We start from the raw sequence: 16,694 nt of genomic DNA, 5'->3' as shown, positions 1-16,694 counted from the left end.
ACACCGGACTCGAGAACGATCTTCCATGCATGCTACGCGCACGACAGTTGTGCCGGGACTAATTTAAACACGCGGCTGCCGCGCTGCCCCTGCAGATGCTCGCAGCTGCTTACCTGCGGTCCCCTTCCTTCAGGGCCCCCGTACAGGGACGTATTGACTATTCCGGGATGTATTGACTGTTTCTGGACCAGCAATTATAAATCCAGTTGAACGATAATAAAAAGGCTGAAACATGTTATAATCGATTAGAATATAATAACTTCCATTTTGTAATTTCTTGATTTTCCAACATAAACATTATATTATACTTTACATATATCTTAGACTCTTACTTTTGCCCTATATTGCATTTATTATTTATTATTATAAATCCTATAAACAAAGTCTTCTACGTCATCAAATGCTTCCACTTGCAACATTACATCCGCAAAATACTACCGTTATTTTTTCTGTTATTACTAATGCTGTCGTTTGATTCTCAGTATCGGATTGACATTCGATTGAGTTGACGATGCAATTACAATTTTTTAATCTTCACGTTTTTATAATTACATTGACAAGATTTGTAAAAAAATATTAAATATTAATCGATATTGCGTGTGATTTATTCCTATCTTATATAATTGTATGAATTTAATTTTGTTTTTATTTGTAAAACATTGCGAAGTTTTTGCAAAAGTAATTTTATAACAATCAGGTCAGAATATAATTTTTAACAGCTTAAAACTAGCTTGGCTCATTAGTCCTTATTATTAAAATTCTTTTGAATACATCTTTCTCTAAAGGAGATAAAAACCATTGTTTGCTTAGGTCCCAGTATTTCAAGGAAAGAAATGGACAGGACACAACCCAATCATGTATACCAAGTGTTAATTTAATATCTCATCTTTAAGACAGCGGAAACAAATGGCAGGGAAATGTAAATTATGGCTTTGTTCCGGAACAAATTATTTAGCTAAATAACTCATCGCATTTTTCCTTTCGATTTCTCATTTGCCGCTAATATCTCATTTGCCGCATCCATGAGTTTTTGCGACGTTTTTCAAGGATCAATTCGTGTTTTTGGGACTTAGTTATACGTGCAACTAATAAGTAATCGCAACGTTCACTTAGCCGCGACTCGCGTAATTCGCCGAGAATACGTACTTGGGTTGTAACACATGGATTCTAGGAGAGTAAATTGTTGGCAATACGAAATCACAGTGATCGCGATGTAAAGTAAAAAAAAGAAAAAAACCATCCTCCACGTCTCGCTTGCTCTGATCCTTCGAGCGCAATAATTGCATATAACTCGCACATACGTTTATCCATCGGTGCGGTTCGGCCGCGCGTTCACGAGAACGTTAGATGAGGGGCGCAAGAGGGATCCTTGTGGTGCTTCCTGAGGAAACGTCCCTCCCTTTTTCTTTTCTTTTTTCCGTAACTAGAGACTCACACACGTGAGACGACGATGCTGACGATGGTGGCGGTCTTCCCTTTCCAAAAAGGGACGTAGGGATGTAAAACCAACTGCGGCAGATGTGAACCCTTGGCACGCGCCCTTCTGCTCCCTAGTGGTTCTCATGCTGACCCTCAACCTTCCGCTGGAGCAGTGATGCCTCGCTTGCTTCAACATCAATATCGTATAAACAGCCCGTTATTCTTTTTTAATTGATTAATAAATCATATATATTTAAATATATTTTTAAGTTTTAATAAACCATCGTTGAGTTCAATCGCTCGTGAAATGCGTTGCATCCATTTGTCAAGGTACATTTTATAGAATCAATATACTTGGCTCGTACCAATATCGTCGATATCGTCGGAGCCGATCTTAACGCTTAATCGTGCGAATCCGGTCGGCAACCAATATATTTCGCTTAAGCATCATCCGCACGTGTTCAGAAGCCAACTGTATCGAGTTACTTCCTGTGGCTGACATTGAAACGGTATACTTCACGTGTGAGAGTGATGGTTACCGATCCTTATTCTTTACGAGATTGGATATCGATCGATACGAAAATGACTGAAACGAGGAATGACACGCGAAACTTGCTTAAATTAATAGATTAATAAAACTTTAAAGAATTCGATTAGACGTTTTTGTGTACGTTAAAGCTGTACACATCAAATCGACGTAAAGATGTGCGTTTAATATAAATACAAACGGATTAAATCACAGAATTCCCTACTGAAAAAAATCATGTCACACAGTTGCATGATGAAATCACGTATTTAAAACATGTAAATCATGTAACGGATTGTTCCAAATCAGTATGTAATTTTTTGAAATTACATAATTTAAAAAGTTACATGATGATATGTTCTTTTTTTTCCTATTTCTATCATTCAATTCTTTAAAATTTGACAACTATAAAAGCACATGATGGATGAAATTATTTCTAATATCATATATGATTTTCAAATTACGTCATTTAAAAAATCATGTACTGATTTGGAACAATTCGTTACGTGATTTGTATGTTTTAATTACATGATTTCATTGTATAATGTCGTGACATGATTTTTTTCAGTAAGGTTTTTAATTTGATGTGCTATTCAGTAAAATACGTATTTTATAATACGATTTTCGCTTTTATACTCACAAGGAGAGGACACAGTGGACTCATAAGATTGCCACTTATACTTTGGAATTACTTTAGATTTTCCGATGGAGATAATGCAGAGATTTATATAATGAATTTGCCTAGAAGTGTACTTATATCTGTCGCGCGATAATATAAATGGAATTATAAGCTTTGTTTCAAGTATAATACAAAAGACATATACAATGTTTGAATTATTTAACGCCAGAGAAAACGAATATTATGGTTTTCGACAATAAGGATTTTAATCGTCTTGAATTAAATAAAATCAAACAATGGTCGAAAGCACAGCGCCTTTCAAACATATCGAGATAAATATAAGAGAACGCTGGAAATTCATTGAGCCATTGCCAGATTTTCATTTACCATTATTTAAAGTTATATTTATTGACTTCATCTTATGATATGATCGAAATCGATGCGTCCATCGTCAGTTGAGTCAATTCCCGCCGACGGGATTAATTGGCTCCTCCGAAACTAGTTTGGCCAGAAGGATCGCCGAGTGCGAAGAAACCAGGATTTGCTTTATAGCCTGCCGGTTTTATGACACTACGGCATGATTTACGGTCACCGACGTAAAGAAGCATCGTTCCTTGGGACAAATTGGAAAAATCATTTGATTACTTTTCGGGACAGGTGCGCGTGTCGTGGAAAGACATGACTCCGAACTTCTGCTTCTGTTTCCTCTTTCTCTCTTTGTGGTCTCACGATCGCTCGTAAATGGTATTCTCATCATGAGGCGTATATGTACTCACCGAGGGCCGGGCTACGCTGATTGTAGAGGTGCGACGTGCGGCCGTTTCAGTATTCATCTGGCGAAATTATTCGTCGTTCCCTTCCACCGCGCCGGATCTTATTTACGAGGAAGAAGAGGTATCGGTTCGGAAATCGCGTCGTCCTGGGAAAAACCGATGAAGCGACGCACCATGAGAAGTGCGCGAAGCATGAGAAGTGATTAATTCCTATCGACCGCACGTGCACACGCGTGAACGAATGATCGATACCGGGACACGATGGAACGATCGATCGTGTATTCTGCACGCGTGTTCCTGCACGGTGTCGATGCCCGAAATAAATCCGTCCTTAGATTTTTTTACGCGCAAACAAAATCCATGATAATAAAATCCACGACGACTCAAGAAATACGTAAAATCAACAAAAAATCAAAATGACTTTATTTTGATTTCTAACGTCAATAAAAATTAGTTTAACTTTTTTTTATAATGTCAAAATAAAATCAAAATAAACTTTGATTTTCTCTTGACTTATATAGTGTATTTTTTGGGGATCGAATTCGATTATACTTGAATGGAACGCATTGAAATTAAAAGCAAACTCAGATTTTAAGTCTCAAGACATGTGGATTATAGCTTTGTATATCTTTATCGACTCTAATTAAAAAATAACATAAAATATATGTAATAATTTTGCACTCAACAATATATCGGTGCTTGCTTATCCATTATTAAGAAACACATTGCAATACTGTAATCATTTCATCTTTGTTTAATATAGGCAAATATCAAAGATGTAATGATTCATTGTATTATATAAGGCCTGTTTTTTTTGGCTGAACTTTTGCACTAATTCATCTTTGTTCCTTTTCTGTCCAGCAGGAATATATACTGTATCATCTGTGTCTCTTGCTGGAAAGCATCCATAAATGTAATAGAATACATGGTGTTATACGTAACAGTTACATTGTTGAGTGCAAAATTATAACATTGATGTTATTATTTTATTTTCTATAGTCCAACCAGCGTATATTTTTCAAATTTAAACAGACATGTATATAATATTGGATATTTGGCGAAAGCAAGAAAGAGAGTTCTAAGTGCAGTCTACAATAGTGCAGGAATAAAAAACAGTAAACCTCGTGTCATTATCATTTAGGTATCTTCTTCTGTTTTTTAACCATAGCTTTTCAAAAGTTCGATGACGATCTTATATAAAAGTGAATAAGTAACATTAAAGCTTCCTGCACTTCACCTGTCGCGCGCGCGCTCGACAATATACACCTGCTACGTAATCGTGCTTCTTCCCGGCATCATCTGCTTCTCCAAGGTTTCAATATTCGATTGGCAGATGCGGATTAAGATGAATTAAAATGCGGTAATCGAGAGCCATACATGATTATGATATATATTTATTAATTTTCAACTTCGTTAACTTCACACATATTTGTGAAGTTTTTGGTAGATTTAAAAAATCTGGGGATATATTTTTCAGAAAAACAATACCCAGCGAGAAATGACAATAATGGAATCGATGCCGATTCCATTATCGTTTCTGACTGGGACAGGAATGTCAAGATTATTTGTACAGATGAAAACATATCTAAGATATTTTTGTTAATGAAATTTTGTTTAAAGCTGTGTACGTAAATAAGCGCACTCCAATAATAGTTCTGATATGCTATTCAAGTCTCGTGCATTGTACCGCGTGAGTAACGTGTGCCAGCATGCACAATGCATGTGTTGTTAAAACTTTGGGGAATTCCATCTATTTTTGGCAATGTAGAAAATTCTTGAAGAGTTGAGAGATATTCTTGGAAAAAAAGAAGTTCTTTGATAATAATATAGGAAATTTTTTTAAATTTGAAAAATATTCTTGGAATAAATAAATGCAATTATCTCTTTGCTGAATATATTTCCTACTAATTATATATAAAATTTGTTAGTAGTAATTGATACAACAATATATATAGATAGAATTCACAATTTACCAATTTATAGTCCGTGAAATCAGCAAATTTAACGATTGCAGACACAAACCAACAAAAATAAAAGTATCACAATAATAACAGGAAGTAGTTAATTATTAATTATATTCTCATTTCAAATATTTTTTAACTTGAATTTTTAGAAGCAAATAAAATTGATTGCACGAGACACGAATATACAAACTAAATTTAAGATATACCTATTGATTTACAAAAATAAGTATTTCTTGCGTAATTTGTTTCTTTAAATTTCAATTCTTTATTTGAACTTATATTTGCTATAAAAAATATAATTTTCTTTATTGTTGATTGTCGATAAATCATATTATAGATGATTTGCGAAATTTACTGCAGAGGTGCTTATAGCACTCCTACGTATTTCTACGCAATTTGGTATCGTATGAAATTGCTACAAAGTTGTGAAACTGCTAAGTTTTTTTTATAATTATTAAAAATGGGTAACTCTGCAACAAAAATAGAAGAGAAGCCGGAAGAAAAGAAGAAACTGAAACCTTGCTGCGCCTGTCCTGAAACTAAGAAAGTGAGAGACGCATGGTGTGTAACATTCTTTTTTAATCGCGAGTACAAAGTTGTGTTAGGTTAGAAATGGTGTTATATTTTGTTAATTGAACGGAAATTTTAAATTTATATTTTAATACAGCTGTTATCAATAGTTATGTATATTCCATTTTAAGGTTATGTTTAAAATTAATTCAAGAAAATTAACATTTATTTTTTTTGTGAAATACTATTTTATATTATAAAGTTATGTTTTATATTTTCAGTATCATAGAAAAGGGTGAGGAAAATTGCGGCGACCTCATAGAAGCGCATAAAACATGTATGCGATCAATGGGATTTAATATATAAAACATAGAAAAATAATTAATGTCTTAACACCAAAGATATCTTTGTCGTAAAGGACATATTCCACAAAGAATCTTGAGAAGTCTCAAGTTATAAGCATATTTACATACACATTTATGTATCTATGCCTTTGTAAATAATTTTCTTTTTAGACTTGATAAAAAATAAACTATTATGTTTATGAAGACTAAAAAAGTAATATAAATAAATTATTTTAAATGAGCTTCAAGAAACATAACGTAGACTGTTGTAATATAACTATGTAAGAAAAATAAAATTATAATCTTTTTCTTTATTAAGATTTATCAATCTAAGCTGATCCTCTCCTTTTGTGGTATCATTGGCATAGGATGAGAGAATAAGGAACGAAGTCATATTGGGAATTCTAACAAAGCATATATTTTAATTTGATGTGTGGCTAATGCAAAGGTTTTACTCTTGCATAACAATTCCACAGCTTGGTTTCCCTGAACACTCCAAATAATGAACAGATTCTTAAATCGATATATGGCGAAATCTCCAATACTATAATTGTAATTTATCATTTTTGACAATTTTTACAGCCAGTCAATAATGTTATTGCGACGTGGTCCTACTGGGTTGAAAGACAAACTTACATTTGACTGGTGCATCATAAATATCGAAGCTATAAAACAACGACGCAACGATCCCGCGAGGCATCACGCATCCTCATAGAATAGTCGCAAATATATTTTTAACTATAATAAATAGATCTTAGATATATATCAGTACAATTTATGAAATATGATAAGAGAGTAATAATAAGAATGTACTAACTCACATAACCGTCAAGTGTATAATATAAATAACAAGTAAATGGACTTTTTTTTCATCTATCTTCTCATTCACAGCATTGCGTTGGACTTACGAGCTATGACATAAGTAGCCTAAAGTCAATAGGATAATTAAATAGAATATTTGTAATTAATATGAAAGTAGTTGTACTTTATGTGTGGATAAGTGACGTACGATATAACGAAGAATGTGCAGATGTGTAATATATGTGTGGCGTATGTGTGTGTGTATGTGTGTGTATATAGTATATAATATATATAATATATATATGAAAATGCGATTTTTTGGTCACTTTTGCAGACACTCCAGATTCTTTTATAGAAACGTTTTAGCAATCAAAATGCGTCAAAGAATATCTCTTTCATATTGTTATATAAAACTTGTCGTAAGGTATGCACCGTACGGCTCTCGGCACTTTTTATATTGACTAAAAGTCGACAACGCTTTGATGGAAATCTTTGTCACAGATTGTAAGTTGTAGAACGAGACAAGTGCTGGGAACACCGCGTTGATTCTGGAGCGTTTCCAAGAGTGTATCCGTTAGATGTGAATGATTAGCGTCGTATTGATAACAGCATCACAGCTACGAAAAAGTCTCGTTTTCCAAGCTCTGCCACGGCTTTTTCGATGGTGCAACCGATCGGTACAAGACGATTGGTCGACTAAGGGTTAGCACAGCCTGTTCGGTGCGACGAAAATTGAGCAGAACATTTTGGACAAGAAATGACGATCGATTTAACACTATGTTCCCACGGGTCTTTCACCCCGCCTTGAATCTGATAATTCTCTTCGCAGAAATTTACGCGCACGACAAATTTTTATTTAAAATTAAGGATTTCTCCGTTCAGAAAAAGATTACGTACTCGTTTACAGCGACGCGACGAAGAGCCATCTTTTGATATTTAAATATTAGCTCCGCAAAATTGTTCACCGCGTCACAGGCTTCGCGCGGGCACAATGATTCAAGGAGTCAGTCCATCGTTAACGACTAGAGAGATGCAAGAATATATTGTTAAATAATACGAGATCTGCAACTATGTATAATATACTACAATGGAATAAGTCTGCTAGCGGTAGAAGAACATAGGACATCGCGGTCACGTAATTTCAAGGATATTGGATAAGATTGGTTTGAGGCAGTAGTCTATAGTCTTTGCCCGAGGCTTGATTATTTCTCGGACCAGCAACTCTCACCTGTCTTGAGGAACTCGCATTGATCGTAATACTTTACTTTGCTGAAAAAAAGAAATACGAGAAGTGAAATTAATGCGTCGTACGTATTGTTAATAAATAAAGAGACTATTTAAAGGCGCCTGTATGTATTACCTGATACTGCGCTTCTGTATCCATAGTACCGGTTACAGCCACAACTTGATACTGTCTGGCCTTCATTGCTGCGGTGGATTTCCGTACGAGCCTCATTGCTCCGGGCGCGCTACTCGTACTACTGAAATGCGCCATTTGCGGTGGGCTATGGCTCGGATCCAGCACCAGCATGGTTATTGAACCGTCTCTTAGCTGTTCCACGCCCATGATTGTTCTGCTGTGCCCTAAATTTATTTGAGTGTGTTAGCTTGGTTTTTAACTTCTGAAAAATATATGCGAAAAGAGAAACGCCTTGAGAAAAGAGAACTTACCTTGATGTTGAAGATAAAGAGGTGGCTTGAAGTCTTCGCATCTTTGAAAGTATTGCAAGACCCAATTGAACAATTCAGGATGACCGCCGTCTGCGCTGGTAGGTCTATGAAAGTCCACCAGTTGACACCTGTACGAAGTCAGGGAAAGAAAAGTGTGCGTCGTATGACTTGGCGACCAATCGCGTTCATGGAACTTACTTTATCCTCAAACTAGACAGCAGCGTGAATACCTCCGTGGCGCCGATCCACTTCCTAGTGTTAACGAGTTTACCGCCGAGTTGCTCCGCGCCCTGGATATCAAATCCCTGCGCCCACGCCCACTCGATCATCTTTTGCAATCTTGAGATCGATGGCATGGAGCTACGCAGGGGATTCTCCGTGGAACTGTTGCCGCCGGCACCGGAGCTCCACGCTTTGTAAACTAGATCGTTGTATCCTGTGTGCTGCAAGAGAGACGAGATTAGCATCTGCATATTTCTGTAACCGCAGCCCCAGCCCTTATCGCCGTAAGTCGATGCGTAATGGTCCACAGTGGAACACATCCAGGTATTCACTACATTACTGCAAGCCTGACTAATGGCTCGTACTTTCGGGACCAGCCCTGCAAGAGAATAAATAATGCCAAGTTTCTTGGATAAAGTTAGACACTTTTGCATAAAGGATATTATAAATCACACGTACCGCGCGTACAAGAACTGCCGTCGTCGATACCGCTACTCTCGGCGACTCTGAGCTCGATTTGTCTCTCGAAAAAATCAGCCACCGTCATTTCGCCAGCATACACAGCCCGCTGCATATTAGTGACACTCTGTTCTCTGAAGTTACCCTGATTGTCCATACCGTACTGCGCTCTCAGCATCTCGAATTCACGCTGTTCGCGTAGTTTCCTTACTTCCTTTTCTCTCCTCTCCATGTCCTTCGCTAACATACGGTCGGTCGACACGTCTGGCGTCACAGGCGACGGCGTGCTCTTCTTGTTGAAGTGCTCTTCGATGTGTGCCATTAGGTCGTCATTATTTTTAAATAATGTACTAAGACATACTGGACAGGCAGGCGTGGAGTCGCTACCGATAGTAGCTGTATCGGATTGTGAACTTGTTCCGTTTGCAGGGCTAAAAATAAATCATTATCGTTAAATAATTATCATAATTGTGCTACGATTAATTAACTATCATCTCTTAAATATATTGCACGTGAATGCGTACCTAAGTATATCTTTGTGCTCGATATTGACATGTAACTCAAGATCAGAAGAATTCGGAAAAGACGTAACGCAAAGGGGGCAGTTGAAGACTCCGTCCCGCGATGGCGGCGATTCCGGCGGGAAGGACGGCGAGGTGAGATCAAAGTGTTGGCGATTGATATGCTCTTCCAGCCTCAGTGGACTGTCGGAACTGTAGGGGCACATCGGGCACTCCTGCACTGGAAGTTTTGGGGAAGCGTGCGAGCGTAGTTGCAGATTTAGGCCTGAACGCAGCGGTGAACCTTGACCCGCTGCACCTTCTAACACTAAACAAGAAAGAATATGTTAATTTCCATTCACATTCTCAGATTGAATATAAGGTCTGTTCTTTTTAGCTAAACATCCTGCACAGTTCATCTTTCCTCCTCTTCTGTTCATATTACAGAAAAAAAAGAGGAAAGATGAATTATGCAAGTACCAAATAGTCAAATCTGCAGTCTTCTAACACTAAACAAGAAAGAATATGTTAATTTCCATTCACATTCTCAGATTGAATATAAGGCCTGTTCTTTTTAGCTAAACATCCTGCATAGTTCATCTTTCCTCCTCTTCATATTACAGAAAAAAAAGAGGAAAGATGAATTATGCAAGTACCAGATAGTCAAGTCTGCAGAAACAGATTTTGAGTAGAGTATGCTAATTTTTTATAGCAAAAGAGGGCAACAAATTTCATATAGAGTCTAATATCTAACAATGTCGACAAATTGCTATCAAAAATAGGACAAAGCCTGCTGCCAAATTACTCGTGCACATAGATCTTTCTCGGTTTTTGCTGACACAGCATATCAATAGATTATCGACAGATCCCAAGCTTAATGAGCTATATACACAGATGGCTATGAATCTGCAGTAGAAATATGATTAAATTTATCGCCAATCTGCTAGCAAATTACTAGTATATTTTGTTATCTAAAAAGTTCAACTAAAAAGGACAGACTTATAATCTGAACAGTATCCATTACCAGCATTGGCATTGTTACTGTTGTTATTGTTGTTATTGTTATTCACGTTGGAACTTGCTACTTGGACCGGCTTTCTCAACGACAGCTGCTGCTGTTGTTGCTGCTGTTGTTGCTGCTGCTTGATGCGCTGACTCATAGAGCTGCCCCAGCCGTTCTGCAGATGAGGTGGTCGCAGAGACATGGACGGCGAGAGCGCCCGACACTCGTCGCGTCTGTTGTGCTCATCCATCAGCGAATCATCGTCGATAAACGCCATCATATCATTCTCCGGGGTGCTGTAATATGTACAAGTAACAGCGTTAGCCGAACTCTCTCCATTAGGACCACCAGAGCAATAAAGCGTGCCAAACAATATTCATGCACGAGCGCGCACAGATACGAATGCCACAAGTATTGTCGACTTGTCGGAATACTTCATCCATATTACAAAGCACGTATTACATTTCAGTCAACAAATTCCTCCCGCGTTCCTCGACGCGCCGTCGCTTCCTCGTTTCCCACATGAATAAATCTGGTACAGCTTCACTGACACTTGCACGTTTATTCTGCCAGAGAAACCTCTCTGGTTCTGTACTCGTCGAGATGGGTTTTGCAACTTCTTTAGAATCGCTCAAGTATGCCTGTATTTTGTTTCATAGACGGTTGTTGATAATATGCTGTTAGCTGTATCGTTCGATTCAGTAACATGTAATGACAGGTATTTGAAACGAAACCGTTCGGTATCGAATTAGCTCGCTCTAATTTTGTCTGATCATATGGCTCGTTGGCGGGAAATTAAATATCAGTTATCGATAATTTACTGATGGTAATACTATTACCAGTCGGTAAAGTGTCGGTACATAGAAATTAAACGACTTACTCACGTCAATATATAGGTAATGATAATACCAATAAATGATAATAATTGATAAGCTATAATTAATATTTTAATTGCCGTAAAAATGTATCTAATATAAATACAAAAACAGATTAAATCATGCAATCTTCAATACATTCTATTGTTTTGATCATTTGCATTTTGTTTTTAAACTCATAGTGATTTCAACTGGGACACACTATGATTAACTGCACATTTCGGTATCGATGCAACTGGTGTGTTCGGCTGGTCGAATGATGTAGTCTTTCTCCAGTGTCGCATGTTCATCTGGGTATCAATCATGAAACTTTATCCTTCCTAGGATGAAAGTGAAAGGTGAAAATTTTAATCATTGAAGTTAATGGAAAAATTTTTCACTTTTCACTTTTCATCCTAGGAAAAAAGTTTCATGATTGATATCCTGGGCTCAGTACACCGCACAAGTGTACACAAAGTTGACCCGACAAATTTGCCAGTTGGTGTAAGTATCGGTACAAATACAAATAATGCCATTTCATAAAACGCTGAAAGCAGCATGAATATGATCACGTGGTATCAATTTGACATTAGCGTCGCTCTACACATACATGATGCTATACACTTTTCATGCATTTTTATTGTCTAGCATCAATTTTGATTAATTCTAAAGAGTCTCAGGAAGAGATTGACAAACTAGTCACGTGAATAGAACATTTCAGAGCCCATGTCCAATCAGGATGGGAGCACGTGACCAGTTTTCTCCAATCTCTTCCATGCTTATGGAGTTTTGATGCTCCAACTAGAGGAGAAGCACTTTACCACTCTCTCCTTCTGAGTCTCTAATATATCCTATTGACCTATTTTGATATCGAAAATGAGCGTCGAACGTCAGCATGAAAAGCACCTTTAATTATTCACGTCATGATGAATGATTTATATTATATACTCATGGAATTGTTAATATTATCGTCATCAAGTGATAAATTAATATACCTGATAGAACGTAAAAAAAAGCAAAGCAAAAGTTAAAATTACATTGAAGAGGCGAAAAATGTTCAATAAAGCAGTCAGTTTTGCAGATTAGATTATAACTGTATTAATGTAATTTATTATACAAAAAATGTATATTTATAGTTTCAAAGTCATTTCCCAATGTTGCGAGAGACGTGCTATGAAATAATAGAGAAATTCGAAAGGTCAACATTTACGGTGTATAATGGTTATAATATGCACCAGTGAGTGTGCACACCAGTGTTTCCAGTCAAAATCGCTATAAATAAATCGAGGAATAATAATCATCGAAAATCTTAACTAAAGAGCTATTTCTACAATATATCTATTTCTACAACCGCAAATTATTGAATTATAATACAAGATTTTGCAGAAATTATTGATGAGTGATAATAATACTTTTAATTTATTTTGAGATTTATCTTTCTTAGTGTATGTGTGATAAAATTAAGCATAATTCAAGTAATTATCATCCCAGACAGTACACGTTCAATGGACGGTGTGTGCTGTCTCGGATAAATGCGATTTTAGCTGATTAAAAACGTTATGATTAAAATCCTCGATATATACACAGATAAATCTGGTTCTCAGCTAAACATCGAGATTTACACTCAACAGAATAATTAGCTAAATGATATTCATCAGACAATATTCATCAGATTATTATTCGTTTTAACATTTTAGGTCTGCTCGCGTTGCTTGCATCTTTTATCCTCAGAATCTTCACTTTCTCTTTCTTTAATATCCAATCGAATATATTTATCCCGTTCTAAGTGCGAAAATTTTGAGGATTTCAAGCAACGCGAACAGATCTATGGTTGAACTTTTACCGAAACATTCTTGGAAAAATAATTTTCTTTTATATTTTTATCTGTTCTATTATTACCATTTTTATTTATTATTAAAAGAAGATGGAGCAAAACTGGATAGGAAATTGAATTAATGGAGATCATCTATTTTTGTAATCAAGCACGTTACGAAATAGAAAGTGGTAGAATAGTAAAAGTTTAACTGACTAGGGAAAATCGAGAGGAAAATACTATCTATTTTCAATGTATCTTTAGCAATAATTTAATATGATTTTAATGTAGTAATTTTTTACGATTACGTAATACTCTCCGTGAAAATCAATTCATTAATGAATTTACTCGATTTTATCTCACTTTCTATTATAATGCGATATTATAAATGTAACAATACGAATTAAAAGAAATTGATATTCCACTTTATAGAAAGATGCAGTGTGCAAGAAGCAAGAAGAGAACACTTTATTCTAACGTACCTCGGAGTCAGGTAGTCCAGGTGAGCGCTGTTAACGTGGACCAGCATCTCCGTGGGCGAGATCTCACCCAAATCGCAGAACGGGCAGTTGGCGGCGCCCTGGAGATGGTACTGCACCATGTGCGACCGCATTTCCTCGTCGTTGAAGCCCTCCAGGCCGCAAATCTCGCACGTGTAATTCATCTCCGGCGGTTTACTGGACGCCATTTTCAGGGTGTCCGAGGTAGCGGCCTTCCGGATCCTTTACCACATAAAATTCAGTCGAACATCATTAAGGGAAGTGCGAGGATTTATGACGCCGGTACTGCCGATCGTAAATTTAACACCGATTAATCGCGCGCGCTATCCGCAATGCGAGTAACTGGGATTAATTCGATGTTTCCGAGGTAAATAACGGAGGGATGTAGCAACGGCGAATGGGATAACGGCGAATCCGTTACGTAAATATCATGTATTTACACCGAACGTCCTCGATTATATTGATGAAATTAAAAATAATGTATTTTTTATAGTAACACACGTACACAATAAATTTAATAATATAATTAATATAGAATAATTTATAAAAATAATTTATATATAATAATATAAATAATAGATGTATATATAAAATTTATAAAAATAATAATTTATAAAATATTTTCTTATAATTTATATATTCGTAAAATACAAACTATAAATAATTAGCCTTTACAATATCATATATAATAATATAAATAGTAGATGTATATATAAAATTTATAAAAATAATAATTTATAAAATATTTTCTTATAATTTATATATTCGTAAAATACAAACTATAAATAATTAGCCTTTACAATATCAAGGTGTATTAATATTAATTAAGAAATAGTTATGTATAATTGGAACAAAAACCATTGCCATTTATCCTGTCGTAACTACTTTTCTTCATCCCTTTCCTGCAGATTTTATCTATTATATCCCATTCATTTCGAAAGTAAAGGAGAAGTTAGGGAGAAAATGCTTCCACCTTTCCTGTAGATTTTATCTATTTATCCCATTCATTTTCGAACGAGTAAAGAAGAAGTTAGGGAGAAATGCTTCCACCGCGATAATCAAACGACAAGCAGGATAATGCAACGAGGGTAAGGTCGCGAGTTGTGATTTTTAGATCCACTTACGATACGGTGAATTAGCATATACAACAGTTTACGATGAATAATTTGACGTTATGCGTGTGATTTTGATTTTATCGTCTTCCGATAATCGATGTAGTCTCAGAATATCTTGCGGCGAGCGAATCCGCAACTTCCGGATAATTCGTATCTTCCGGAACTGATTTCACGGGAGATCAACGTTAATTAGTTGATTGATTCAGCGAATAAAGGAACGCGATCGTTCAAATGTTCTTTGGCGCATCCTGGACGGAATATCGAATATCGAAGATCAAATTTAATTCAATTGAATGAAACAGTGAGGCTGAACATGCACTATTTGACACTATCGGTAGAATCTAATTCCCGAAGCACCAGCAGCAGAAGCACTCGTTCGAACGGACTCTTCGTGATATTTTAAAATGGTTCACGGTGGTGATATACGAACGAACACCTGGGAAATTTAACCGTAGCGCGGTATCATTCGATTTTTCTCACATTTCCTTTTTCCCTCGGGTGCGTGATCGAGCAGGGGGACATCCTTTTCGACGACCGTGAAATAAAGTCCGACGCGATACGCTAACAACATAGTAGTTAGCGAATTGCAATGAATTATTTCTAGAATCTTTCCCCTCTGCTGGTGTTTTAAACACGGCAATTGATACGAAACGTATCGGGATCATCCGTGGTGTTTTCCCGCAAGAGACACAGATGACACAACTCTTGCTGGAAAGCACCCCTAATCTATTAGATCACTACGATCGACTCCAATTAATCGCGCTCACTGCAGTACAATCGACTCGGAGTAATCGACGATCGGACTGGAACCGTTCCAGAAACGCGTTCCTCCTGAAGCACTATCATCCGTACACTTGAATCAAACGTAGCACTTACGGGCTTCTCTCACCTCGGCGATTTTACCCCCGCAGCAGCTATCAGCCGTGTCTAATACCGTATCGCGACGTCGGAGCGGCGAGTCAATCGATGGACTCTCGCCAGCCGAAGGCCAGCAGGAGGTCCGTAGCAGTCCATAACTCGTTCCTCGCGATAGATGGAAGGCCGATTCTCGCGATCAGCGGCGTCGTCGGCAACGACGACGAGACGCATGTAACGTCGCCGCCGTCTCGCGGATGAAGGGTGAGGGAGGGAGGGAGAGAGAGAGAGAGAGAGGAAGGGGGGACGTCGCGACTCTTTTTATTTGCTCGCCCCCGGTGAAACTAGGCCACCGAGTGACTCGCGCGAGAAAACGGCCACTGTTGGGTTGGGTTGACCCATTTCTGGGTCCCTCGCACTGATGAGTACGCGTGCACTCGGAAGCCGAACGTCTGCGGTCTACCTTTTCCGCGCGTGGCCGGGTGCCCCCTCCCCCGCCCCGTCCTTCCGTTCTTCCTTCCTCCTCGAACTTCCGGCGCTCTTCCGCGGTACTTGTGCACTCACCGGACTGTCGGATCGATCATTCGCGCTCTTCTCGTGGCAGACCCGCACGCTCGTCCCGCGGAAGCGGGACACCGCCGATCGTCTAACACACCGCTCCGTCGCTCGGCTCCATATGACAGGCACACCGCAGGCGTCGGTCCTTCCGTCGCGTCGGTCTACTCGTCCGAATGATTTTACGACTC

At 37.6% G+C, this 16,694-nt stretch overlaps 2 protein-coding genes across 6 annotated transcripts; one reads left to right on the top strand and one right to left on the bottom strand.

Moving 5' to 3' along the window:
* The first annotated feature begins 5,682 nt into the window (after positions 1-5,682).
* On the top strand, positions 5,683-6,264 carry Cox17 (Cytochrome c oxidase copper chaperone COX17). Its single transcript, XM_018514824.1, has 2 exons — positions 5,683-5,862; positions 6,093-6,264. The coding sequence occupies exons 1-2, from the start codon at positions 5,762-5,764 to the stop codon at positions 6,175-6,177; spliced, it is 186 nt and encodes a 61-aa protein (XP_018370326.1). The 5' UTR covers positions 5,683-5,761; the 3' UTR covers positions 6,178-6,264.
* Positions 6,265-6,570: 306 nt separating this feature from the next.
* On the bottom strand, positions 6,571-16,638 carry LOC108765966 (zinc finger with UFM1-specific peptidase domain protein). Of its 5 annotated transcripts, none has more exons than XM_018514922.1 (9): positions 16,513-16,638; positions 13,961-14,200; positions 10,833-11,107; positions 9,833-10,136; positions 9,309-9,739; positions 8,826-9,228; positions 8,628-8,755; positions 8,317-8,540; positions 6,571-8,225 (listed from the first exon to the last, which is right to left on the bottom strand). In XM_018514922.1, exons 1-9 carry the CDS (start codon positions 16,530-16,532, stop codon positions 8,181-8,183), a joined length of 2,070 nt encoding a protein of 689 aa, XP_018370424.1. In that variant the 5' UTR covers positions 16,533-16,638; the 3' UTR covers positions 6,571-8,180. The 5 variants fall into 5 exon arrangements, with proteins under 5 accessions (XP_018370424.1, XP_018370427.1, XP_018370426.1 ...); XM_018514925.1 differs by lacking the exon at positions 16,513-16,638 and adding an exon at positions 15,983-16,001; XM_018514924.1 differs by lacking the exon at positions 16,513-16,638 and adding an exon at positions 14,864-15,123.
* Between the last annotated feature and the right edge of the window lie 56 nt (positions 16,639-16,694).

This window comes from Trachymyrmex cornetzi, unplaced genomic scaffold (genome assembly GCF_001594075.2).
Source record: "Trachymyrmex cornetzi isolate Tcor2-1 unplaced genomic scaffold, Tcor1.1 scaffold56, whole genome shotgun sequence".
Lineage (NCBI taxonomy): Eukaryota > Metazoa > Arthropoda > Insecta > Hymenoptera > Formicidae > Trachymyrmex > Trachymyrmex cornetzi.
Note: the sequence above shows the minus strand (reverse complement) of the source record. Positions and strands in the feature narration are given on the sequence as shown.

Excerpts from the sequence above, each read along its gene's own strand:
- LOC108765966 (XM_018514922.1), bottom strand. The coding sequence starts at position 16,532 with ATGATCGATCCGACAGTCCG. Across the intron at positions 14,201-16,512 it reads ATGATCGATCCGACAGTCCG|GATCCGGAAGGCCGCTACCT; the intron begins GTGAGTGCACAA and ends TATGTGGTAAAG. Across the intron at positions 8,541-8,627 it reads TCTTTATCTTCAACATCAAG|GGCACAGCAGAACAATCATG; the intron begins GTAAGTTCTCTT and ends AAATAAATTTAG.
- Cox17 (XM_018514824.1), top strand. The coding sequence starts at position 5,762 with ATGGGTAACTCTGCAACAAAAATAGAAGAGAAGCCGGAAGAAAAGAAG. Across the intron at positions 5,863-6,092 it reads AAGAAAGTGAGAGACGCATG|TATCATAGAAAAGGGTGAGG; the intron begins GTGTGTAACATT and ends TTATATTTTCAG.